The 26,406-nt window shown below is 33.9% G+C and overlaps 4 protein-coding genes across 4 annotated transcripts; 1 reads left to right on the top strand and 3 right to left on the bottom strand.

The window, feature by feature from the left end:
• Window positions 1–205: 205 nt before the first annotated feature.
• On the bottom strand, window positions 206–1,996 carry LOC146730121 (galectin-3-binding protein A-like). Its single transcript, XM_085494435.1, has 3 exons — window positions 1,963–1,996; window positions 537–680; window positions 206–396 (listed from the first exon to the last, which is right to left on the bottom strand). The coding sequence occupies exons 1-3, from the start codon at window positions 1,994–1,996 to the stop codon at window positions 206–208; spliced, it is 369 nt and encodes a 122-aa protein (XP_085350561.1).
• Window positions 1,997–4,000: 2,004 nt separating this feature from the next.
• On the top strand, window positions 4,001–11,703 carry LOC144358477 (uncharacterized). Its single transcript, XM_085494302.1, has 9 exons — window positions 4,001–4,122; window positions 4,813–4,956; window positions 5,094–5,270; window positions 6,808–7,143; window positions 7,782–8,102; window positions 9,641–9,730; window positions 9,910–10,044; window positions 10,194–10,296; window positions 10,814–11,703. Exons 1-9 carry the CDS (start codon window positions 4,044–4,046, stop codon window positions 11,304–11,306), a joined length of 1,878 nt encoding a protein of 625 aa, XP_085350428.1. The 5' UTR covers window positions 4,001–4,043; the 3' UTR covers window positions 11,307–11,703.
• A 3,241-nt stretch (window positions 11,704–14,944) lies between these two features.
• Window positions 14,945–18,251, bottom strand: LOC146730120 (uncharacterized). Its single transcript, XM_085494316.1, has 4 exons — window positions 18,153–18,251; window positions 17,843–17,971; window positions 17,037–17,130; window positions 14,945–16,557 (listed from the first exon to the last, which is right to left on the bottom strand). Exons 3-4 carry the CDS (start codon window positions 17,081–17,083, stop codon window positions 16,170–16,172), a joined length of 435 nt encoding a protein of 144 aa, XP_085350442.1. The 5' UTR covers window positions 17,084–17,130; window positions 17,843–17,971; window positions 18,153–18,251; the 3' UTR covers window positions 14,945–16,169.
• A 3,253-nt stretch (window positions 18,252–21,504) lies between these two features.
• On the bottom strand, window positions 21,505–25,965 carry LOC144346271 (kremen protein 1-like). Its single transcript, XM_085494434.1, has 5 exons — window positions 25,941–25,965; window positions 24,903–25,061; window positions 24,601–24,762; window positions 23,101–23,433; window positions 21,505–21,839 (listed from the first exon to the last, which is right to left on the bottom strand). The coding sequence occupies exons 1-5, from the start codon at window positions 25,963–25,965 to the stop codon at window positions 21,505–21,507; spliced, it is 1,014 nt and encodes a 337-aa protein (XP_085350560.1).
• Window positions 25,966–26,406: the final 441 nt, after the last annotated feature.

The raw sequence follows: 26,406 nt of genomic DNA, 5'->3' as shown, positions 1-26,406 counted from the left end.
CTATATTTTCTTTTGTCTTTTGAGTCGGTTCTACTATTCATAATGCTGCGAAAATTTAACAGTCTATAGCCAAGATTGTTTGGATAATAAAAAGCAAAAAAAAACAAAAAAACAAAAATTACTACCAAGTGCCCACGAACCTGCATCTATACCTTAACTCAAATTGTATAAATGTTTTTCACGGCCCAGAAGCAATATTTACTATTTATAAATACTCACAATAGCAGATAACTCCAGCATGTTTATCTTGACAATTATTACAAGAACCAGTACTAGATATTGTACAGTCATTAAGTGATGTGTCTGATACGTCACAACTCATATCACATACACTCACTGGTAGATTACTGACACCATATTCACTGTTACTCCACGTCCACATTACATCTACAAAACCTGAAATCGAATACATGTTAATTATCGATTGATAATGAAAACAAGTTCAAATGTCCAGAATATAACATAAATAATATTCTACTATATATATAAATAAAGTAACAGTATAGCATAAATATATATTCAGTTTATCATATTACCTAATTGTTTACACACAACCCGTGCTTCCATCGAATCCCAGTTTTGTGCATTCATTGCACATACCAATCCCCATTCACCATTGTCTCGTCGTATCTCTACTCTTCCTTCAAATGGAGTGTGACCTCCTGCTAGTCTTACATCAACTGAAACATAGAAAACCGGTGATTATTATATAATCTAAGGTTACCATTCACACAGAATGTTGAATTATTGCTGTATTAATATAGTAATAGCCTGAAGTCAGTGTAATCAATCGTTTTCCTAAATATCGTAAACATTTCAATACAAATAGTATCCCGACTGATTTGTTGGATCCTGTATGAATCATTTCCGTAATGTCAAATGTATATTACTGAACAACGCTTACTATAGTGCAGATGCTATAATTATATATAATTATTAAAGCATGTTGCAGTAGTCTTCGCTATTTTTCCTTTCTTATAATAAGAAACCCGATCTATTATGTACTTTGATTTCTCAGAAATAATTCATATACAAAGAGACTTTTCACGGCAGTGATATGATTGCTATTAACCAATGAACAATATTATACTTTGTTATTTCTATTTTATGAACGATTTAATGCAATTAAACAGTAACATACTTTAAATGATTTTTTGTATTCTATATTACTATTTTGCAAGGGTTATTTTTAAAAACAAGTATTCTGATATAGACAGGCATTACAGAACTTTCGTGATTATCACTTTTATCGTGTTACTATTTGATTTCTAAATTTAGCTGCTTCCCTATTGGTCATGTTATTACTGGTGATGTCAATGTGATCACGTGATAGATTAGTGAATCACAATATATAAACACTGTAAAATCTTTTTAGATTCATTATGCTGATGGTTTAGCAAATTGACAAAATTAGAAAGTGAGACACACTATTTAGGTTGATGACGGCGATAAAAACAATGCGCTGTCGCAACTATAAATTTGTGACGTCGTGTTTAAACACTTTTGACAAGTTGTAACAGCAACAACTCTTTTCTCGAGATTTAGTATATGCCCGAAATGTTTAATACACAGTCATTATAGATATATACATACTAAATCTCGATTTTTTTAAATCAGTTTTAAATGATGCCGGATAATTCAGATGAAATATTACATGTTCACAGTGATTACCGTTAACACGGTCATACCTAGCCATGGATCAATGGCTTTGTATAAGTGGGCAATATTTACATTATGTCGGTGACTGCCTCTCAAAAAGCAGCAGTAGGCAACCGAATTTAAACAAAACCCACTTCTAAGACGTCTAAATCATACTTGACACGTGGTACAAGCAATCGTATTAAATAAATACCTGCGTACACTGTGATCAATAAATAAGGAAGTATGGTCACTGAACATGAGCTGGTGCTAAAATTACAACTATTGATTCTCAAAACAGATAATTCTCAATGAAAACAATACCTTGTCCATAGACTGTAGATATATACACATGCATGGTGATTAGTATGCACACAATCAAGCGTTGACTCGTGAAACACATAGTGCGATGTATAGTTAAGCCGCATACAATAGAAATAGGTGAACAATGAAAAGTGAGGCGAGGTGTTGACCTTTGACCCCTGGTGGTCTACCACACAGACTGAACAGTCGACAGTCGACAAAACTACTCGGGACAATTCACTGATCGGGACAATATTCCTGATTAACGTAGATGTTAAGATTGCTTATAAGGCTACTGTATGGCTAGGGTATTGAATATTCATCCTGATCAATGTGCATTCGTGAACGGTGGTTTCATGAGGGTTGACACATTGTGGTATTCTAAACAAAAACAAATGCGTGCTACTCCCACCAGACTTGAGTAATTCCATTCTTCGATCATCGATCATAATTGAAGGTTTTGAATTTTGGGGTCTAGTTAACTATTAACTGGGCGACAAAGTTCTATAATGGGGCCAAGTCTTGTGACACGGACTAAGGGTTCACCACTGCTAATTTATATGTAGAGATAGGGGTTCGCCAGGCCTACCCCCTATCCCCATGAATTTTTGTAGCTGAAATTGAAATTAGAATCTCAGTTCGTAACAACACAAATATATAAAAAATATAAATTGCTTCAGAAATGTTTAAAACTAGCAATTTAAGCAGGCGACATTACATGTTTTATTAAATCAAACTTAATCAAAGTACTCTTCCATGTGCGTAATCAGTATTAAGTTTTACAAAGGGCGGCCCTGCTGATTGATAGATAATAATTAAAAACGCTTTTTAACGTCATGGTGACTTCTAACATTTAAATTAATGGTTTTTGTCTGTCACATTGACACTGAATTCTCTCTAGTATTACCAGGATGTGTGACCTTTAAGGGTTATACACGAAGCATATCACCAGCCACCACCAGCTTTCACGGAGTGTCATCGAACTCTGAGTAGTTTGTTCAGTGTTGCGTTCCTCGTGTATGTGGCATATCGCCAAGTGTCAAAGATCAACAGCTCGTCTCACTTTCCATTGTACACTTTTACACAATGTATGCTATTTCACGTCATATCAAATCATATAAAAAATCGTGAAATTATTTGTCGATTCAAACTGTAGCGTCAATATTCTGTTATCTCTATATGTTAAACAGTCTCAACCAATGATAAACCAATACAGGCTGCTACGAGACACATATGGGCGGAGTTTTTTTAAGTCTAATGTAACAAATATTGTGGCAAAGCAAAGCTGTTAGAATTGTGATACTGGAATATGTGAAGAAGTTGTTCAACTTTTATTGATGATAATCCAACTATATCATTCACAGTGTAGATTATTTGATAGTGAGTAGCGATGGCATTAATTTATCTGGACAAGTACCAAAACATGTGTGTTGAAACGGACATTTTTCACCATGCCTGGTGTGTGTCATGACTAAACAACAGCTGCATTCATTCACAAAATTACAAAAGTATAACAGATATTTACATGATATTGTCTGTAATGATATACACTAATTCAAACATTCTACAGTATTCCATGGTCAATGACGATGTAATTCTACATAACATTGCCAACACTACAGCGTTGGGTGACATAAAGAGATTCTTCGAACCAAGTTTTCAATAAAGGTAGCAACGAACACCATTATTTAGAATGACAACCTATCACGTCGGTACACAAGTATCAACGATGAAAAATAATTTTCAATCAAAATATAATAATAAAGCTACTTTCTCATAAATATCATATCGTTCTGATCAGCTTCGACCCTGGAAAGCTGATGGAACATTTTAAATTGTCAACGATATGTCAGATAACTAAAATTAACACTGTATACAGCACGATAAGAATGTGTTTAACCAGGAGCCAGGAATCACAGAGACGATGTTCAGTCTGCTCCGTAACCTTGGCACATTGCCAGCAAGGCGAGACATGACAAAGAGAATGTATATTAACATATGAATAGCACCAATCCATTTTCTATTGTTGATATGTCACACTGTAGAGTCAATACGAACTGTGGTTATAATACCTTGGTGTGACTTCAGTACGGTACAGTGTAATGATTATGACGATATTACGTGTGTATTCACTGTTATTAACCATCATGTATGTATGTATATCTGTAGTACATGCACAAGGTAATACTATGTATTCTTTGTATTTTACAATCATGTCAGTATTTATCAACTTGTTGTGAATGTCGCGAACGTGAATCCACATGAGGAAGTACAAATGTTTGTTGAATTATTGTTGCACTATTTCTAAACGCAGTTATCCTGTTAAAACTAAAACATTGTAAAAGTAATAACTATGTTGTGCTGACGTTTTTTAGTCACCGTATTTATCCCCGCTCAACTACACAGTGTAAATTAGTTCAGTTTTTCACCATTCTCTTACTTATGCATTTAATTATATCAATGAAAAGTCAAGGAGGAGGGGTCTCTAAATTCCATTATAATAGTAATTATTTCACTTTTATTGACACGAATTATTTATATTTCCAAATATAAAAAAAACGAAACGTACATTATTCCAGGTACGAACACGCGCGCTGTTTAACTATTACTTTATCCCCTAAATGAGGTCAAAATCTCAGAATCTTACATAACAATGCAATGTCTCAAAACTTGTGGTAATGAAACTGGAGTCGAATTATTGTTATTTAGTACCTTGAATGAGATGTGGACATACAACTACATCATCAGTTAATGTTGTTTCCACTTCCGGGTAATATGAACTTTCGTAAAATCGCTCACCAATGTAATTAGTCCGTAATCACATGTTCCTTTTATATTATTTATATAAATACTACACTTTGTATGTTTCAGTTGATGTGAGACTATCAGGAGGTGTTACACCATTTGAAGGGAGAGTAGAGATAAAAAGAGACAATAGTGAATGGCGATTGGTATGTGCACAGAGTGTACAAAACTGGGATTTGATGGAGGCACGAATTGTTTGTAAACAATTAGGTAATATGATGAACTGAATATTTGGTATATGCCTCATTAGAGATACAGATACTGTTATTTTATCTATTGTACAATTGATTTCATACTCACACATTTAATTGTGTTTATTCTGCAATATCATGTGTGTTTGATTCTAGGTTTTGTTGATGTAATGTGGAAGTGGAGTAACAGTGAATATGGTGTCAGTAATCTACCAGTGAATGTATGTGATATCAGTTGTGACGTATCAGCCACGTCACTTAATGATTGCACAATATCTAGTACTGAGTCTTGTAACAATTGTCAAGATAACCAAGCTGGTGTTACCTGCTATTGTAAGTATTTTTAAATTTTAAATAAATGTATGGGTCATTTTACACGATTTTATTTAAGATTGCTTGAACGCAATGTCATATGTATAGGTGTCTAGGTTTCACTACTTCCAGTTTTCTAGAATTCCGTGAATAAAACAGTAATTATAATTTGTAGTTGAGTGAGGATGACGGACGGACTAAACGGACAATCAGAAACGTGTAGCTTTTATAATTGTTCTGATGGTATGATTATGTCACGAGCATATTATATATTCTGAGTATTATAAATTGATTTTATGTTGAGTAGGAAATTGAAAATCATATTTACGTGTTGGAAATATTGGAGCTATAAAATCAAAACATATATCCCTTGGCTGTATTTATGACAATGTCATATTGTATGAATAAAAAGTCTTCCCTTTTAAAGAATTATGGAAGACAAATATTAAATAGTGTCTTCTTGTCCTCCAGTACGAGAAAAATACACGGTTATTAGCCTACGCATACCCACAACAGGAGGGTGTTAATTTTTAATATCATTGTGAGATATTTTGACGAGTTGAACTGTGGGTGACATTTAAGGTTATTTATGAATAACTTAAAATCCATTGCATCGTAATGTTTTACTCACCTTGTAACAACAATTTTTGACGTTTTAATCTGCGTATTACGCTCAGTCTGCTAAACCTCTCTAATAGGTAATATTTCGTTCACTGTCAGATCTCACATAATTTGTGAAAGACGCGGTTCGAACAGTTTGAACTTGAATTCCTATATTTTTAATGTCGAAATTTGTTTTTCATTTCATCATCATCATCAGACATAACGCGGTATCTCGTAGTGAATGGTAAATACTGGCATTGTGAGTAGTAGTGTGAGAAAAAAATATCAATATTGCTCCGATCACATTGCCACACATTAGCTCCGGTATCACCGGTACAAGTACTTCCAAAAACGTACTTGTTATTGTTGTGGAATACGCAAATATTTGACGTGTTGATTACGGTCGAACTACTAACGAATGATATACTATTTCTGATATCTTGCAAGTAATAAGGATATGATATAAATTCATTTTGTAAATAAGAATAATTTTGAATGTTCACATAACTAGAATATCAACATGTGAGAATAGAATCGTCTAAACGTCATCCCGATTTCGCTTTTAGTAATTAACAGTGGTAAAGTTGCGAAATCTTAACTTTATCTCTGGATTCATAGTTGTGCTCTATATGCCACGTTGTCAGTTTTTGATTTTTGGAGTCCATATTTAAAAAATACCACTATTATAACATGGGAGCTAAAATAACAGGACAGTTCAACATCTGCTCAAAACTACATATTTCTCTTTTATGGAAGTGTTTCATTATCGATTGACAACCTCATTTTTGCAAAATCAAAATAAATATAAATAAATTTGTGTTTACATCTCAACACAGGCAAATCTCAATATATAGTTCAACTGCCATTCAACGAGTGAGGTAACGGTATATGTATTAATAAATTTGGCCGCATATAGCAATAAAACAACATACACTCACATACAATTATATTTTAGTTCCAGGTTTTTTAGGTCGTTACAAAGAAGGAATCGATCCAAATAGAATATTCCCATCATCATCAAATATTTACACTCATGAAAACTCCAATACCACAATTCAAGGATGTATCCAGACATGTAGAGACAACTCTAAACCAATAGCAGTACTTCACAGTGCAGATGAATGTTACTGTGGTGATGACGACACTGATTACCAGCAATACGGTGAAGCTGTGCCTGGAGAGATGATCAACCAATATGTATCCTATGGTACTCAACAATGTAGTGGAGATACTGGTACTGAACCTTACATACAAGGATGTGGTGGTGATTACCAATTAGATGTCTATGATAGTAAGTTTATTTGTAGAACCTCTCTATGTGAATGTAGCTCACACAGTCAGGTAAAGCTTAATATGATACAAACAAACGTGTCTTTTTGTTGAACCTCCTTAGTTTAGTTAGGTCTGTATTCCCCAATGTTCTTGTTTGTGAATTTATAGACAATACACTTGTGTCTGAATTGTAATATATTATGTTATAAAGTAACTGATTTTCTTTTTCATTTTCTATAATTACCATCTTCACTAATGAACAAGGTAGTTGTAAGTCAAGATAATTCAAATCAGAGCACTAGGAAAATTATATTTCCTTGCGTCAATGTATTTTTTACTACATCTAATTCAGCACAGCTTTGTTATGTTCTATGGGACACACGGAAGTCAATCACACATATACAATTCTATACATTTAAAAAGCGACTCACACATTTATTCGATTCTATTTCATACCACATCTACCTTGTGTTTGATGTAAATTTGGTGACAATTCTCCAAATAAGAATGGCTTATCTGTTATGTTCTTCAAATTAGAATCATCTACCTTATTTGTTAAACTATCTGTTATAACTAAACATCATCTCGTTGAATAATTAATGCCTGAAAATATTTGAAAATAGTGAATGATAAATTTCAATATCAATTATGTTACAGCTACCATCGGTACATGTAGAAGACAGTTCACTGGTAACACTGGTTATATATATTCCCCAAACTTTCCTGGCAACTATCCAAGAGATCAGAATTGTATATGGACGATTACAGTTGAAGACAACCATATAATTCAGATTAGTATGTTGATGGATAAGATAAGTACTGGTGATTACCTGGATATAAGAGATGGTGATGACGTAACGGCACCACAGATTACATGGACCAGCATGAAAGTGTACAGTACTGGAAATATATTACGGTTACAATTTCATTCCAACTCAGATATGAACACAGATTTAGGATTTGTATTGACATATCAAGGTAAATGTTGACATGAAAAATAATTCATTTGAGTGCATACACATGTGCAAATATTATCTACTATTCCTTCTACAGCAAACTGTCAAATGTGAATAATGCCGAATATCATCAACATGACGTTGAAATCCGCGTACTATCAGTTTCACGAGATTTCTTTTCTAAAGGTGGTATGTCTTAGAAATAACAATATAATAAGATTAAAAGTAAACAAGACGTTTCAACACCTAGCATATATTATGATAAATGGGATATTCCCTGACAGTTAAAGTTACAATTAACTCAATGTAAACTCCATCAAGCAATATTTTACACACATTCGGCAAGTGTAAATTGTATTTCCATTATTTCAGTTTGCACATTAAATAAATAGAATCAAATATTTACATTTTACAAGTGGTTTGCAAGTGGAGTGGAGAATTTTGCTCTGACCAAAACATCATAATTCTGTGATTCCGTGAACAACTGGTTTTGTTAGTAATGCAAATGAGTGATTCTAGGAGAACAAGTTTCTTTACTTATCTGCGTAACCGGATTTGCGTTGTTGTACACACCTATAACTTTGCAATCGTGCGTAATGTTCAGAGCGTTCATTGGTAATAGATAATGAAGTTACATACTTTTATAACATAACATACCTTATATTATATACATCAACGGTTGATTACTCTTATAAACTACTGACACGAGTGTGGCGAGTTCACGGATACCAATATAAATTTAAAACAAATATTACAGGCCTGACATGTTTCTAGACTAAATCAAGACACACCAATAGCTATATATTTCAATATCGCCTACCATACAATAAACGACATATTATCCATAAACATATCAACATAAATATACCAGGCGATCAGCAACGAAAGTACTCGAATCAATTTAGATAAAAAAAAGTGGCTGCAAACACCTCAAAATATCAAATCTGACATTGAGGACGCTGCGTACCGATTTTGGTTTTCTTTGTTTCACTTTTAGAGGCGTTTTTAAAGGTTTACTTCTTTTTCGTTTCAAAATTTGCACTTGATATCGGGAATGTTGATGTGCATCCTTTCAGTGTATTATTTGATCAACAATACATGATACTGGAGGGTCGTCTGATTTCCTATTATTGTCTATTGCTCTTGTTCACAATTTTACAACAACTGTGTGTTGAGATCAATTATTTCAGTACTAGTCTTGACAGCCGTATACTTTTGTCATGGAGTTTTAAGAATCTAATGAATTGTTTAAAGCCGTTTACATGTGAAGATTTTAATCACATTTTTGGTGTATTCACTGTTGACTCGGACAATGTCTTCGAAACTAGTATGATCACCATATAACAAATTCTAAGTAATTCTTAGCAACATGACAATTTAACATGTATATTATCCAAGAAAAATAGTTTTACCAAAGTTTCCTGTTTTGTTATATTTTTCATATTACAAAATTTAATAATTTAATGCAGCGACTATATTTGCACGAATTAATGGCTGATACAACTGTATCCATTATAAAAAGCATAAATGACTCATAATCTAATTTTATATGTATTTTAGTTATAGCCAGTTTATCTACACCTTCATCAAGTACTGTACAGAAATTGACTTACAGTACTCACCAAAACAAGCTAAGTGTGGAATCCACAGGTAAGTATTTCACATTCAGATAATTTTTTATGTTTTTCACTTTTGAAAAAATATGTTCTATTTTATTGTGTGTTTTTAGTACCATGTAAACAACTGCAATATTGTTCTGTAACTTACCGTGAAAAGTGTTGTTTTGTATTTAAAACAATTGAAACAATTCTTCCATGTCATCTAATAAGGTACTGACGATACTTCCAAGTACAGTTCGACACCGAGTGGAGACAACACATTTGTTCATGAGACCACTATCAAATCTAGTGTCCCGTCAAGTGAGAGCAAGAAAGAGATGTGTGGAAAGCAATTCAATCAGACAGGTGATTATTAAAGCATAAATTGTATTCATGATGTATATGTCAGTATTTGTTATTTCTGCGTTATCTGGCATATATCATGCAATGTCTGTGATTAGATGCATTTCTACTTCCACTGTGATACTCAAAACATTTTGGAATTGTTATTACAGAGACGAGTCTAGGTGTATGTGTAGGGGTTAGTGTTGCTGTTATCCTTATTGTTGTCATACCAATAATCGTATTGATGTATATATTTCTGTGCAGTAGAGTAAGGTAAGTTGGATTGTTGATTCAATCATTAATATTTATGATGTCATTGTCTGAAATATAAGCTACCAACATGAAAATACGTATGTTTATCATATGATATTGAAAATATAGAACACAGTCTTGTGCATGTAATTGGTGTGATCTGTATTTCCGCCTTATATATGGGCCCACATTACTTGTACGACAATTTTATTAATATCTGAACATACCGGTAAACATTTTCCGTTCAGTGTGCGATCCCGTGTTATGTGTGAAATCAAAACAGGAAACAAAAATCATATCCTCGTAGTGGCGTCAAAACATCGCGTGGAATTCGACAAACGCGAAACAATTTTCACGCTTAATAATTTGGTGTACATATTTGATGATGTTCAATTTTGATGAAGTAAGGCTATTTTTGACATTGAACTAAAAACTGACAAGAGAGAGATTCCGCGTTTTTCATGCATTACGCGAGAACTCGCAGTGAACGGAAATTTACACACGTTAAAACAATTACGCTTGTTGTTTTACCAAACAGATTCAAATCTGTAGAAGAGAAAGAAATGACAAACTTGGAAGAAACAAGTAATCGTACATATCAAGACCTTATCACAAATGTTCATGCTAATGACCAAGACAAGGCGGGCAAAAATGAATACCAGTCTTTAAACTTTCACGGTGAGCAAAATAAGACAGAGATGGACTACGTCAATACACCGAAATCAGGCGCTTATGAGGAGTTGGCAATACGATCAGAGGTTATGGAACAAAAGAAGGATGTACGGCAACGTGCAGTGGGCCATTACGTGAACACTTCTATCAACACCAAACAAGGTGAGAAAGGTAGAGTGGCCGATGTTCAGAAGGCAGTGACCACTTTACGACAATGGTTGGACGTATATGACGTAACCAACCCTACATCCGCTGATGACAAGACTACGTGGGATATGTCTGAAATACAGCAGGCAATTCAAACATTGGCACACCATGTAAACACGTCAAATAAAATTGACATTAAGAGATTAAAGTGAAGCATAATTTACCGGACAAGATTAGGAGTTACCTGGAAAACCCGTCCCAATCGAGCACTGATCATTTCAATATGACATTTACGATTTTGAAGCAGTGTTTTCTCTATGTGCCCTGTGTCTTTTAAAGCAGGATTCACTCTATATGTGTGTGTACATTCGAACAGAGTTTATTCTTGAATAAATAATTATCATAATTGACAGGAGAACATCATAAGAACACGAACCTCACGTAATGAATAATTTTACTCTAGAGAAAGATAAACGTGACCTTTTATTTTTATATATCATTATTAATCAGTTACTTTATTGGAATTCGTGGCATTTATTATGTAACAATATCCCTGTATATGCAGAACTGTATTACGAAATATAAGATTTTGGTTGCCAAAAAATGCAATTTGTTTCGTAGTGATTTGATTTAAATAACGCTGTGCTTAACATGTTTTTGTAATATAGCATGATCATCGTTAGTATTCCGAACCGGAATATGAATTGGAAATACTAATAATAAACAAGTGACTTTCTAAATATTTTTTTCTAAGAAAAAGTAATTACAAATATGACATTATAGGGTATTCATAATTCTAGATAACATTATCAGGCCATATTTGAGAACAAGAAAAATAACATCAGGTGATTGATTCCCAATTGTACTTACTAGTACTAGTTTGCATGTTGGTACCCGTATGATGACGTGAGAATTACAGCATTGACCAGCCACGATTGCATTCATTTAATTTAAATATAATGATATCTCGTCGGTCGGAGTCTCGGCAAAAACAAACGTTCATGGACATACGAAACTAATTTCCAAAGATCACATCTCCACTAGACTATATGACAAAAGAAATGATTTCGATTTCGCCATCATTATTTTCCATACATTTCCAGTAACATTCCACGTGCTCCAGATTTATTCGGCATAATAATACAAATGTACACGCCAACAGCGGTGGAAATACATTTTTAGAGACCACCAGAGCTTACTGTAAATCTCAGACAGTCATAATGTACGTTTGAGTTGTACAGTCTGCTATCATCTTTTATATTATGTGAACAGCTGCCAGGGCGGGTTGTTTCTGTTCAGTCAGAACTCGTAATGTGTGGTTATGGCAGTTGATGACGGCCGTAAGATGGTAATCAAAATGAGTGCAGTACAAGCTGTCATCATTCTCGTCAGTATGTAGAAATAATGCGTGTGCCTCCCCCAGTGAATTCGCCAGCGTCTGTTTGCATCTCGCCTGAGCTAAGCAACACAGGCCGGCATATTGGGGACACTCCTGGTTTTCAAGGGTCCTCGCAAGTGTTCCAAACTGTTCGCTCGCTTCCGCTACATTTGGCTTTCTTAAAAACGTTTCTTCAACTTACTAGTACTAGAAACTGCGCGATATTTTCCAAGAAATTCGACTTCTCTCTCCATATTTACAGCAAGAAATTGCGAGTTACGGTGAAATACGTTTTAGAATATTCAGCGATTTACGTAGAATATATCGAAATTACAGTATTACCTTGTTTCGCCTTTATGTAATTTGTAGCTTGTCATTCGTACTTGTTCTAATATTACAAAAAAACTAAGTCTATGACAAGTTTAAATATACAAATACTCAGATATTCAATTTATTAGGTATTTTAATTTATTTTTAAATATTTTAATGTAGGTATAACATGTAAATATACAAAATGTTTCGGACGAATGGCCAGTTTATAAAATTGCTAGTCATTGTCGGCGACAGGCGTTGGTGGCGCTAGTCACACGCGACTGCATATCGAGTTAGGGAATATACATAATATATTTGTGGGAGGGTGAGTAAAATGGTCAAATCAGCAATTTTTTTTTTCTTTACTAACAAGGCATTTTCTCACGAGAAGAAGATTATTTTGAAAAATATGCTTCACTGTACGGATATTTTTATAAATTCTATATAGAATATTTAAAGACATGTTTAAAATGACATATTTATTTTCTAAGATTTAAATTTAATTTACACTCCGCAAAAACATGAAAAGAAGATAAAAATGTGATAAAAACTATGCTGGTTTAGCTAAAAATTATATGATATAATAAAAAAACTGTCTCCTATTTTCCCGTCTATTTTGTTTTGAGAGTAGTTGAGCGTCTTATCCCTCGGGTGAACATATCTAATATAACTGACTTTCAAGGGAAAAAGTCTCCGTATTCAGAATGTATTTTGCAAAGTGGGAATGCAACTTACAAAAACAAAACAATACGTATTTTTCTAAACCAATACAAATTATATACTATATTTTTTTACATGACAATTATTAATAATAATATGACAGAACCCCACACCCTCCCCGTGGCTTTCGTTGCGTATGGAAGTTATTTTCACGAGTGATGCGGTGTATCCTGCGGTCGTACTTTCACGAGCGAAGCGAGTGAAAGTACAGCAGAATACACCGCATCTCGAGTGAAAATAACTTCCATACGCAACGAAAGCCACGGGGAGGGTGTGGGGTTCTGTTATTATTACATATGTTCCATACTTGATTATTTCGTATTAAAGAAAGAATGTGCAAACCGGGATGGAATTTAGGTCGGGGAATCCCATTGCCCATTAATATGTTCCAATATAATACTATGATACACAGTTGATGTTGAAGTTAAAAGTTCCGCCACAGAATTGTGCATTGGCAAACATGCCGTGCAACTGCGGTACTCCACAGACGGGATGACTTTCGTCGACAGCGGTTGTCGCTTAGCTGCACCACAGTCCTTCGTTGATGGACTGTGGCTGCACGCTACACCTTCGTGTGTGATGTTGCTTGCTGGTCGTGGATTGACTGAGTCTTGATTACCGGTTAAAATGTTGCTCTTTTGGCGTTGGTAATTTCTATTTGGAACTGAGTAACGCTGCAACGTCGCCAACAGAAACCTGGTATCTCGATGCTGATGGTTGCGGCTGCATAGTAATCGCTGATTTTACTTCTGGTGGATCTTCTGAGAGCGCTTCAAGGTTTATAAAACTCAGTTTCCAGGTGATCAACATACATTAAGTTCTCCCAATCGTAGTATTCCATGTGATGTACACCTGACATGCCAAAACTGGATAAAAATAGCAGACGAAAATGTGTTTACAAAATAAAAATAGTTCGGTAGCCAATGAAAATACCATGTTCATTTGCATATCGACCGTGAAAATACCGAAAACATTATTGCATGGGTGATATGCAAATTAGTTTGGGCCAAAATAAGTGACTGCCTAAAAGTACCATTACTCTTGTTCAATTTTCATGTCACTCGGCAAGTATATTCATGTACCCCAAAGGGAAAATATCGTACTTCTAAATATTGTTTATTCCGAAAAACTGTACTCCTGAAGGGACTACTTTGTTTGCTCTCGGACCTCATTTGCATATGGCTTGTGGAAATACCGATTTTGATTTCAAGGACGAATCAAAATAAACTGCAGTACATATGTAATAATATATATTATAAAATAACATCATTGTAGATGTCTCTTGCCTATTGTGGTTTACGAGAATTGCTGATATACTGGTAATAATTGTATGATGGTGAGTTGAAATTCTGAAGGTGTAGTTCAGAATTGGAAACAAATCTTGCAGGGATCAATAATGGAAAGAAATTTGCACACCTAAATCTTCGAAAAAAATGTAAATTCATCACACATATCAGAAATTTATTTAATTGTTGCTTAAAAACAATATATTCCACTTCACATACCATAGACAAAAATAAGCGAGATGTATTACTTATTTGTGAAAAAATTGAATACGGTTATGTTATTTTCTAGAATATTCATTTCATTATTTCTCTATTTCGTCACGTTATGTCATATTGTGGCGTTTGCAGATGAAAGTGTTTGTCGCCCAGTGTCTGATCTACTAACTTGTGCCAATACCAGGCACTCAACATTGTTATTGTTTTATTACCACAACGCTTTTATAGACTAAAAGCCGTATGTATGCATTGACCTACAAACCCCGTATGTAAGGCGAACCGGGATGGTAACTACCGCCAAAAATAAGTAAGATATATAATAGAACGCGCCAAGTGCGTGATACCTAATTTTTGACATGTTCTGTGTTTGTAGCTAAACAACAGATGGTGAAATATATAAATGGTGCCATGGTTATATTTGTTCTACTGTCACGAAAATCAAAAATGTTCGTCAATACACCTTTCCTATAAGTCGCGCCCTCTGGCGACGAAGCGTTTCTATGACGTATGACACAAAAGCCATTTAAAAGTCTAATACCTCTCTGATCTTCAGTCGTACATCATCAAAGAATATATTTTGAAAGATTTGACTATATTCTAAATGATGAACGTTTACACTACTAATTTTGAAGCCAGGAAAACGCACCACCGCTAATAGCGCCATTAATCGAAATGGTTTATTGATCTAGAATAGTTTTTTTTTACTGAACTCAGCATGGCGTGGCAAATCAATGTTCCATTTTCGTCCCAAGCAGCCTGTGTTGTCGAAAAGTAACCACATTGCCATTACGCTACAGTTTCATAACAAATGTGAACGCTTTTCCAAAGATTAACCTAGTTTGAATAATAGCCAAATATATTGAAAATAAGTTTGTTTGCGGGATTGTTGTCGCTTAATCGCGTTGAAACACTAGCCTAGCTCCACACCGCAACACCACACATTGAACTTAAAACCATTCTGTGTGTAATATTAGTAATATTATGGCTCATCTTTTTCGTTAAGGTAATATAATTGTTATTAAATTCCATACATGAGCACAATATTGAATATAAGCGTGGTAAAATGATGTTATTCTAAACAACTATGATATGTTGACAAGAAGTCATCGACGTAGTGCTGAACAGACTACTGTTTTGAATACTTCCGTTCAATTTCTTCATATTCACTTACGCGCGTTTACGTAATTGACTAACGTTGTCATTGCCTGCTGCGCATCTGACATTTCCTCCTTCTTCCCCTTATCAGTTGCTACGTCATAGGCAGTAAAATATTGCTGCAAGACGATCAATGCTTCCTGTATTTTCGACACGTTACCTAACTCGTCTTGATTTACGTGTTTCGATACATCTTGTCCTAATTCAATATCCTCATAACAACCAGGTTTAGGAGTATTGACATAGTCCGACTCTGTTTTATTTTGCTCGTTTTGATAATTTAAAGCCTGGTATGCATTGTCAACGCCGCCAGTTGTGATAATGTCCTGATATGTACGATCATTACATTTATCCAAGTTTGTCATTTCTCTTTCTTCGGTCCCGGTAGATTTGAGTCTGTTGGATAAAGTGACAATGAGGAACTGACAGTAAGTTCATTGTATGAAGTTCCAATTTGTTTATATTTAGACATATATAGGGATCCATTCATTCTAATACTGATAGTTTCTTCAAGACGAACATGTACTTGATAGATACAGAGTCAAATTTTGTTTACAGTAAAAAAAATGTTGTTTGATTACGTCAGTAGCAGTGCAGGTTCGTTCAAAGTTCTTGCAAGTTGCGCACCGTCAATGACTCATGTTTAATCAAATTTATTCAAAGGGACTACAAGTTTCCAAGAGTTCACGTTTATCGGCTTTATACCAATTGGATACGTGGAAGAATATTTTAGGTGTTTGTATAATAACCAATTGCGAACGAGGATGACAACATGGCGGATAATTATGACGTATTTAGACAATAATTCCACGTCACACAGATACTCACAAATTGTCTGTTATAATTGGTATGATTGACTCAACAATGCAACTTACCTTGCTCTTCTATACAACAATACCAACGTTACTATGACTACTGCCATGACGACAACAACAATACCAAAGCCAACATACACACCCGGATTAGCACCTGCAATATTTTAGATATGGTATTGTCGAATAAGTGTAAGCGGTCAAACGTTTGGATTTAGGGGCAGACTAAAAGAGTGTGACCAGTAATTGTTTTTATTCGCGTTGTCTCGTCTGTACATTTTTCTGCAACACCATGCATGAATTGTTTTCTCTCTCTGTGTCTAGCTTGGAATTTTTCAAATCTTCAAGCCAGCCCTATGATTTCAAATGGTCCACCAATGTCACGTCATATTGTTATCATAATCACATCACGTATGCACGTTTGAATCACATGACATTCCAGTATTATTTAAGATAAACAATTTGCAGGTTCATGATAGAATTTTATAAATACAATTCTGTATTTTTTGAGACACATTCCTGGTAATCACGTAATGCACCTGGTAATGCAGGCATTAGCTGATTGCATGTTTACTCTACCACGCCGTAAAGTTTTATTGAAGAGAATAGACAGCGTAGCGCGACCTCAGCCGACCGTTTAGATGAATAAACTATCTGTAATGAACTAAGATGTATTGCCTTGGGTGTAACCAGTTATCTTTACAGTGTAATCGTCAACAGCCATGTGGGTCGATGTCCCTATCACTACGCTCTTTTCGTAATATTTGGTGAACCCGGATTTAACAAATACTGGCATAAAGACATACATGTATATCATAAACATATTGTATGTATGTAAATCTCTCGTTTAGATTTGATAGTCGCTTTACCTTTCTGATTGCATTGTTCTATCTTCTCCTCATTTCCATTTGACGATACACTTGGTTTTAATGTAGAATCACAAATAACTGTGCAGCCCTCACTGGTTGTCGAACTGTACTTTAGTGTATCTCCAGTACCTAAGATTATATAGAAAAATCATTAGAATGGTATTTATTTCCATGTAAGTTACATACAAAACAATGAACACATTGTTTCCGTTTTTACTTTGTCAACAAAGAAATACATGCGATATACCAGTAAATAGTTTTTATAAAAGCTGAAAATTGCGAAATGAGAGGAGTAATGATATTGTCTTACCAGTGGGTTCATCACTGAGTACGTTTTGTCGAGTCGTTTGAGTTATCTCAGATCTATCAGGAGTTTTTGTACTGGACGTAGATATACTGGTTATACCTGAAATGCAGTAAACATTTTAATAGACAATATGAATATTTTCTAATATACATAAAAATATAAATCCTAAAGGAAATCATTGGACACTATATACTTTGGGTAAATAGTGACTGAAATATGTGAAGATCAAAACTAATTATTATCAAAGGCAACATTTAAAATAGAAAACATGAGTCGTGTTTGGTCACAGCGAGAACACTGCGAACGTAATGGAAGGTCATTCCTGTTCAACACGTGACCAGGGATAAAATACTTGCAGTAACTTCATATATGTAAAATAATGTACATTTATGTAAAAAAACTATTATGCATGTATAGTGAGGAATTATCGCAATTGTCAACTGCATGTTATCTGGAAATTATCTAATAATTTGCATAATATATGGACTACATAAAACAATAAAAATCAATTTCGATTCATACATGGTTAAAATTAAACCAACCAGTACATTGTGGTTCTACTCCAACTGACCATCTACCAGAATCCAGACATTGTTTATATGGTGTTCCACCACCACTGTGATAGTAACCAGTATTGCAATAATAATATATGAATTTTGGATAAGTATATTCAGTATTCGTATGATAGGCATTTGGAAATGATGGCGGATCACCACAAGTTACAGCTGAGAATACAAAGAAGTTACAGTAAAGTTTACACTATCAAATTTATCTATCGCTTTACCTTGTTCCTGGTATATATATAACTACAATCGTTTCTCAATACACCTTCATGGAACATTGAAGAAACATTCTAAATTCACATAATACAAAATTTAGGCCTTAAATGTTGAGTAATTAATCCATTTGCGTTATATTGATCACTCAACATTTGAATATTAAAGTATTGTTTTTTCGAAATTGCATACCAATAAGGAAACTCACAATATGATTATTCATACAATAAAACCACTGTTTTGAATTGGACGCTAAAAAAACAGTGTTGGTTCCATGAAATAAAGAAAACTGTAATGCACAAGCATCCGGAACCAGAATTACAAAACCGTGTAACACAACACAAATATTCATTGATTAATCATACCTTAATGTTTTCATTACGTTGTATATCAAATCAATTAGTTTAAACATTCATTGGGTGTAAATACTGATATTTATAATTGCTACAAGCAATCAGTAGTTCGTGCATTTGAAAGAAATGAAGAATTTTGATTTTGTATGTGTCAGTGGAACTCAGCTAAATATAAAACAATGCCTCAAATATGACCCGAAGTTGTTTATGAAGATGAATGTGAGTAATCACGGCAGTGACAGTTAAATAAAATGAAGCACTATTTACCATATCATAGACAAAAACCACACTGACTGTAAAGTAGCACCGATAAATAACATAGCACAACATAACCAAAAAAATAGTTCATTGGGTGAACATTGAAATATTCACTGCAAATAACCAGGTCATATGGGGAGACGAACGTGGTGCATGGACACAAGATGTGAGGAATTTTAAATCATTATGTGTCTTCAAATGTCGAGTTTTCATCACATCATCTCACCTGCACAGATATATGGCTAATTGTTCCACAGTATATCATCCTGGAATGTTATAACACTTACTCTATTTAATATATAACCAGTTGTACATATAAGTGTAATGCTAGGTTTATCATATCATCTGTACATGTAGGTACACTACTATTCCACTGTCTATCATCTTGACATGTTATAACACTTACTCTATTCAATATATAACCAGTTGTACATATAAGTGTAATGCTAGGTTTATCATATCATCTGTACATGTAGGTACACTACTATTCCACTGTCTATCATCTTGACATGTTATAACACTTACTCTATTCAATATATAACCAGTTGTACATATAAGTGTAATGCTAGGTTTATCATATCATCTGTACATGTAGGTACACTACTATTCCACTGTCTATCATCTTGACATGTTATAACACTTACTCCATTCAATATATGACCAGTTGTACATCTAAATGTAATGGTGTCTCCAGGATTGAAATGATCAGGAAGTGGAGATGGAGTCGTCAGTCGATATGATATGATATATAGCTGTGGAGAATTAACATTGACAAGCACCAGAAATGGTTTCTCACGGATTGAAAAAAATAATGAATTAAAAAAGAATACTTGGATACATTGAATATAATACTGCACTGAGATACAGCTGTCAAAAATACACACGATAACACCAAAATAAACATCTAAGTTAAAAGGGAAACGAGAAAAACAGACTGCTTTGGAATGGTAATGATTCAGTAGTTTCAACGAGACCATCAAAATCATGCATGGTACCCCGTTTTAAATTATGTGGTTATTTTTAGATGACAGTATATTCATCGATGACAGAGTTGACACAGTGCATATACATTCTGAGTAAGCTCATAAAAGCAAAGATCTCGTCTATGTTAGTACAATTCCTGCTGTCTACAAACAATTAATTCAATTTCATCAATTCATCAATCTATATTGTATGAACCATGCGGAAGAATCTTGCAACACAGTTATACACATTCGTATTGAACACAACAACAATCGATTGATATTTATTATTATTAGTAGTAATGAGTGGCTTATTACTATTATGAAAATTCAGTTTTATGATCGAGGTTCAAACGTCACTTTCGATTGCTTATAAGGACATGCTATATAAATTATTTACATAGTACCAACAAATTAAATCATAATATAATAGATTCGTGTAATAATTAATTTGTCACACATGGTTCCAGTTGGGTGCAACGTGGTGAAAATTAAAAATAAATAACTCTTCGCTATGTTATTTGCAAATATTGAAATTGTAATATGATAGACCGGTTTGAACGCTCTCCAGTCAAATATTGCGTTTAAACTCTGGCAATATTTTGGCGCAGTCTAACCGTAATAAAAATTTAATAACCTTACATATCATAACGGTATCAATGTTTATCAACGGTCTAATTGGCAGTTAATTAATCATTTTCTTTTCATAATTTCATGTTCTGTGCGTAGAGTAGCAGTTAATTACATAATCAAAGTTACAAAGAATCATTTGCAACGTATAGGGTCCGGGAAAAATGCGGTGATAGAAAATGAATATACGTACACTTCTCTGAAATTCCCATGGAGGATTCTTGAATATAGATTAAATTTAAAATGACGTAAATTTGACAGATCCCTAGCTATACCGATTATCAGTCGAGTAAAACTGAAACATTAGCAGGGGTGAATACTTAAATTTAACGCAACTATATCAGCATTTCTTATAAATGGTACATTACAAATAGGTTCAATATGATTTACCTTGGTATGTCAACGCAAATCCCAAATCTGTGTTCATATCTGAGTTTGAATAAAATTGTAACCGTAATATATTTCCAGAACTGTACACTGTCATGTTGTGCCATGTAATCTGTGGTGCCGTTACGTCATCGCCATCTCTTATATCCAGGAAATCACCAGTACTTATCTTATCCATCAATATATTAAGCTGAATTATATGGTTGTCTTCAACTGTAATCGTCCATATACAAATCTGGTCACGTGGATACTTGCCAGGAAAGTTTGGGGAATATATATAACCACTGTCACCAGTGTACTGTCCACCACATGCACCGATAGTAGCTGTAAAAGAATTGATGTTGACATAGTTAATATACTTTACGATTGCCATACAGTTAAACTATAAGCAAGTGATTTGTTGTGTAACGCGTTAAGGGACGGATTATGTATTACGAAGAATGTAGACGTTTTTGTGTTGATTTAAATGGGTTCACTGTACACATACCACTACTATACTGATATGCAAATTAGTGTATAACTTCTACCATCAGCACATATATTTAAAGAAGTTGAACCATAAACCTGCCTATTTATTTCTATTTAAATTATATCACACTTCCTAGAAACGAAAGGTGTTGAGGGTTAATATCCAAGTCAATTAAAGTTATAGTATCTTTTTCATAAACGCCATAAGTTACAGCTGAAGCTTGCGGCATTTTACAGAGTATTTTCATCCTATCATATAAGGAAATGCGAATTCCAAATATGGAATGATTACGCGCGTAAGAAGTTCGTTAATTCTGTTTTAAACATTTTGGATTTCGGTTTTTCTATGATGTATTCTTGGAAGGAAAAGTTGTATAATAAGGTTATTAAAAGGATACCTCAAAATATGCACTCAGACAGTACGCCGCGCGTCGGCCGATACTTCCGCTGTACTGTCTTCCTACATACTTTGATGTATCCTTATAACCTTACATTATCATTGCCCCATTTTTTTGTCAACGTGGAATACACTTGTAATAGATGATTTTTCGTTCACTTCGAGAACTTGTACATATTGCAAAAGGCGTGTACCGAACGTCTTCAGCAAAAAATTTAATGATTTCATTTTGAGTTTGAATTTCCGTTTTTAAAAGCTCAATGCTGGAACGTAGATGTCTTAGAATGGAATATTGCGTTGAGATACCTTGACTTTTTCAAAATTGACCATCATCAATTGTGTATATAGCACATTATTAAGTATGGAAATACCTCAAAGGTGCTTCGGCTTTCATCGAATCCCAAGTGATGTTTTGACCGCTACGACCTTTGTTTGACCAATTTCCCACGTGAAATCGAATGAAAACAAAACGGGACTAAGAAGCGTTGTAATGACGTTAAAACATAGCTGTGAAACGTGAAAGTTGTTTAATATGATTGGTGATAAGATTGGTTAAAATCAGTGTTATTGTGTCATTATATACCGGCTAGGTGATTGGCAGCACAAGTAAGCAATGCCTGCGTAGTTTGTTAATTGTCTTTACAATTTAATTAATTGATCATGAAATTAATTCATACAGTGGGCTCCTTTTACAAAGAGAGATCCAACATATAAACTTACTATCATAGACATCTAATTGGTAATCACCACCACATCCTTGTATGTAAGGTTCAGTACCAGTATCTCCACTACATTGTTGAGTACCATAGGATGCATATTCGTTGATCATCTCTCCAGGCACAGCTTCACCGTATTGCTGGTAATCAGTGTTGTCATCACCACAGTAACATTCATCTGCACTGGCAAGTACTGCTATTGGTTTAGAGTTGTCTCTACATGTCTGAATACATCCTTGAATTGTGGTATTGGAGTTTCCATGAGTGTACATGTTTGATGATGATGGAAATATTCTATACGGACTTCTTTCTTTGTAACGACCTAGAAAACCTGGAACTAAAATATAAGTATGCGTGATGAATATAAATTGAGTAGTAGTTCAGAAACACCCGCACTATGCAATTAGAAGCAAATGAATATCATGAAGACTAGTAAAATTGGTTAAAATGTGAATTAAGATGTGTTAATGTAATTTCATCAAATGTAAGTTAGATTTGTGAGAAGTCAGTGGACAATCAGAAAATAGTTGCTTTTACAAGGAACTAACGTGATTGGGTGGAATGTGAGCTTGTGGTTAAATATAATTACATTGTTACACAGATTATATTGGATGACACCAATGTCACTCAGCTGATGTAGATTATGACTCGAAATCGTATATGCCAGGTGTAACATGTAGACTATGATGTGTTCACTGTTATTATTTCTGAACAAATGACATCACCTTTTAAATTTACAATTCGAGATTCATGTATAGTTTGTTTGTTTTACTGATATGATCTTTTTTGTAATTTGTGTCCATGTATTTTGTATGTAATTGTTTTGCGTTCACGGACTTTATTTTCTTTTTACGAATTGTTCATGGCTCATGGTTGGTTATGTTATATATGCTTTGCAGTGAATTATTAAGTCGAGCAATTGTTTGTGAACTACAACTAGTGAGTTATTCAATTTTCCATGTGATATGTTTTAATGTACAAATCCATCATTGCAAATTCATGGTATTCAACTTATAATCGATTTAGTATATTGATTAAATGTTTAGAATATACATACTCGTTATACCAATGAATTATTTATCAAATCCCTATTGTTTCTTACTGTAACATGGTTGAACTGATTATACATTATAATCATCATAATAAAAAAACTTTGTTCCTGGAAGCACCTACTACTTACTATTAGCTACTTATACACTGACTGCTTTATTTAAAAGAAGGCGAGGTCAAGATAAAAAAATCATTAACTAATTAATACCATCTGATGACACTGACTACTCAAATGCCAGGACTAAACCTGCTTTTAGGTTTCACTGCTTCACTTTCTTCACTTTCTTCCAATTTGCCACGAGCCATAACTTGTCTCATTATTTCAAGAAATCACCACCTGAAAGGCCATGACTTTGCCCGTGTAAAATTTCGCAACTACACTAGCCACTGATTTTAACAAATTTCCTAACAAATCATTTGAATATAATACAGAATCATTATTTATATTACTTACAATAGCAGGTAACTTCAGCTTGTTCACAATTATTACAAGTTTCAGTGCTAGATATTGTACAATCATTAAGTGACTTGGCTAATACATTACAACTGATATCACATACACTCACTGGTAGATTACTGACACCATATTCACTGTTACTCCACGTCCACATTACACCTACAAAACCTGAAGTCGTATAGATCTTTATTATCAATAACTTCACATGTCTAGAAGTATGACATAAATTCTACAATATATATAACCGTGTTGCTAAAAATCAACATATCTTAACGGAAGCATAAACATAATACATATTCAGTTTGGTACATTACCTAATTGTTTACAAACAACTCGCGCTTCAATCAAATACAATGTCTCTAAATTCATTGCACATACCAATCCCCATTCACCATTGTCTCTTCTTATCTCTACTCTTCCTTCAAATGGTGTCTGACCACTAGATAGTCTCACATCAACTGAAACACAGAAAACCAGTGATTATTTTATAATATAATGTTTACAAACAACTCGTGCTTCAATCAAATCCCATTTCTGTGAATTCATCGCATATACCAATCTCCAATCAGCTGTATTTAAGACTCATTTCTATAATGTCAAATGTATATTACTGAAAAAATACTTATTTGAGTGCAAATGGTATAGTTATATATAAGTATTAAAGCATGTTCTAGTAGTCTTCGCCAATTTCCCTTTTTTGTAATTTGAAAAATTATGTACTTTGATTTATCAGAAATGATTCATATACAAAGAGTATAAGAGTAAAATTACTGTCATTAACCAATGAACAAAGTCATTTTATACTTTGTTATTTCTATTTTATGGACGATGTAATGTAAGCAAATACAGTAACATACTATAATTGAATTTTTATATTCTGTATTACTATTTTGCAAGGGCTATTTTAAAAACAAGTGTCCTGGTCTAGACTGACATTACAGAACTATCGTGATTATCAATTTATCTAGTTACTATTTAATTTCTAAATTTAGCTGCTTCACTATTTTTCATGTTATTACTCAACGTTGTACATCAGTGAACCACAATATAAAAAACACTGACAATTTAAAATTTTAGATTCATTATGCCAATGAGTACGTTACAAAGTGAGAACATATAAAGTGAGACCCAATATATGCGCTGACGTGATCATAAATTTGAGACGTTCAGTAGAAAAGGTTTTTCGCACAAACATAAAACTCTTTTCCTATGGCATATATATATATAATGACTGTGTATTCAAAATGTCGAATATATACTAAATCTCGATCTTTTAAAATCAGTTTTTAATGATGCTGTATAATTCAGATGAATTATTATATGTTCACAGTGCTTACCATTAACACGGTCATACCTAGCCATGGATCAATGGCTTTGTAAAAGTTGGCGATATTTACATTATGTCGTTGACTGCCTCTGAAACAGTAGCAGTAGACAACCGACGACAGAATTCAAATAATACCCACTCCTGAAACGCCGTGGATCAAGGTCTATATCATACGTCTAAGCAATTTATATATTTATACTCAACGCAAACAAACAATCGTCTCATACTTAACTATTATTGTCACGTTTTGTGGTGTATTCTTAAATAAATAACTGCGTACTCAGTGATCAATAAATAAGGAAGTAATGTCACTGTACATGAGCTGCTGCTAACATTACAACAAATGATTCTCAAAAACAGATAATTCTCAATGAAAACAATACCTTGTCCATTGACTGTGGATATACACACGTACATGGTGATTAATATGCACACAATCAAGCGTTGTCTCTTAAAACACATAGTGCGATGTATCG

The sequence above is a fragment of the Saccoglossus kowalevskii genome, chromosome 20 (genome assembly GCF_978046115.1).
Source record: "Saccoglossus kowalevskii chromosome 20, keSacKowa6.1, whole genome shotgun sequence".
NCBI lineage: Eukaryota > Metazoa > Hemichordata > Enteropneusta > Harrimaniidae > Saccoglossus > Saccoglossus kowalevskii.
The sequence above is the reverse complement of the archived record's forward strand: the minus strand, read 5'-3'. Positions and strand labels throughout refer to the sequence as shown.

Excerpts from the sequence above, each read along its gene's own strand:
- LOC146730121 (XM_085494435.1), bottom strand. The coding sequence starts at position 1,996 with ATGCATGTGTATATATCTACAGTCTATGGACAAG. Across the intron at positions 681-1,962 it reads ATCTACAGTCTATGGACAAG|TTGATGTAAGACTAGCAGGA; the intron begins GTATTGTTTTCA and ends TCTATGTTTCAG. Across the intron at positions 397-536 it reads GGTTGTGTGTAAACAATTAG|GTTTTGTAGATGTAATGTGG; the intron begins GTAATATGATAA and ends ATTCGATTTCAG.
- LOC144358477 (XM_085494302.1), top strand. The coding sequence starts at position 4,044 with ATGATTATGACGATATTACGTGTGTATTCACTGTTATTAACCATCATG. Across the intron at positions 4,123-4,812 it reads ATCTGTAGTACATGCACAAG|TTGATGTGAGACTATCAGGA; the intron begins GTAATACTATGT and ends TGTATGTTTCAG. Across the intron at positions 10,045-10,193 it reads AAAGCAATTCAATCAGACAG|AGACGAGTCTAGGTGTATGT; the intron begins GTGATTATTAAA and ends TTGTTATTACAG.
- LOC144346271 (XM_085494434.1), bottom strand. The coding sequence starts at position 25,965 with ATGGCTAGGTATGACCGTGTTAATG. Across the intron at positions 24,763-24,902 it reads ATTAGGTAATGTACCAAACT|GTGTAATGTGGACGTGGAGT; the intron begins GAATATGTATTA and ends CAGGTTTTGTAG. Across the intron at positions 23,434-24,600 it reads AGCTGAAGTTACCTGCTATT|TTCCAGGTTTTCTAGGTCGT; the intron begins GTAAGTAATATA and ends CTTATATTTTAG.
- LOC146730120 (XM_085494316.1), bottom strand. The coding sequence starts at position 17,083 with ATGGCAGTAGTCATAGTAACGTTGGTATTGTTGTATAGAAGAGCAAG. Across the intron at positions 16,558-17,036 it reads TTGTTGTATAGAAGAGCAAG|ACTCAAATCTACCGGGACCG; the intron begins GTAAGTTGCATT and ends TTTATCCAACAG.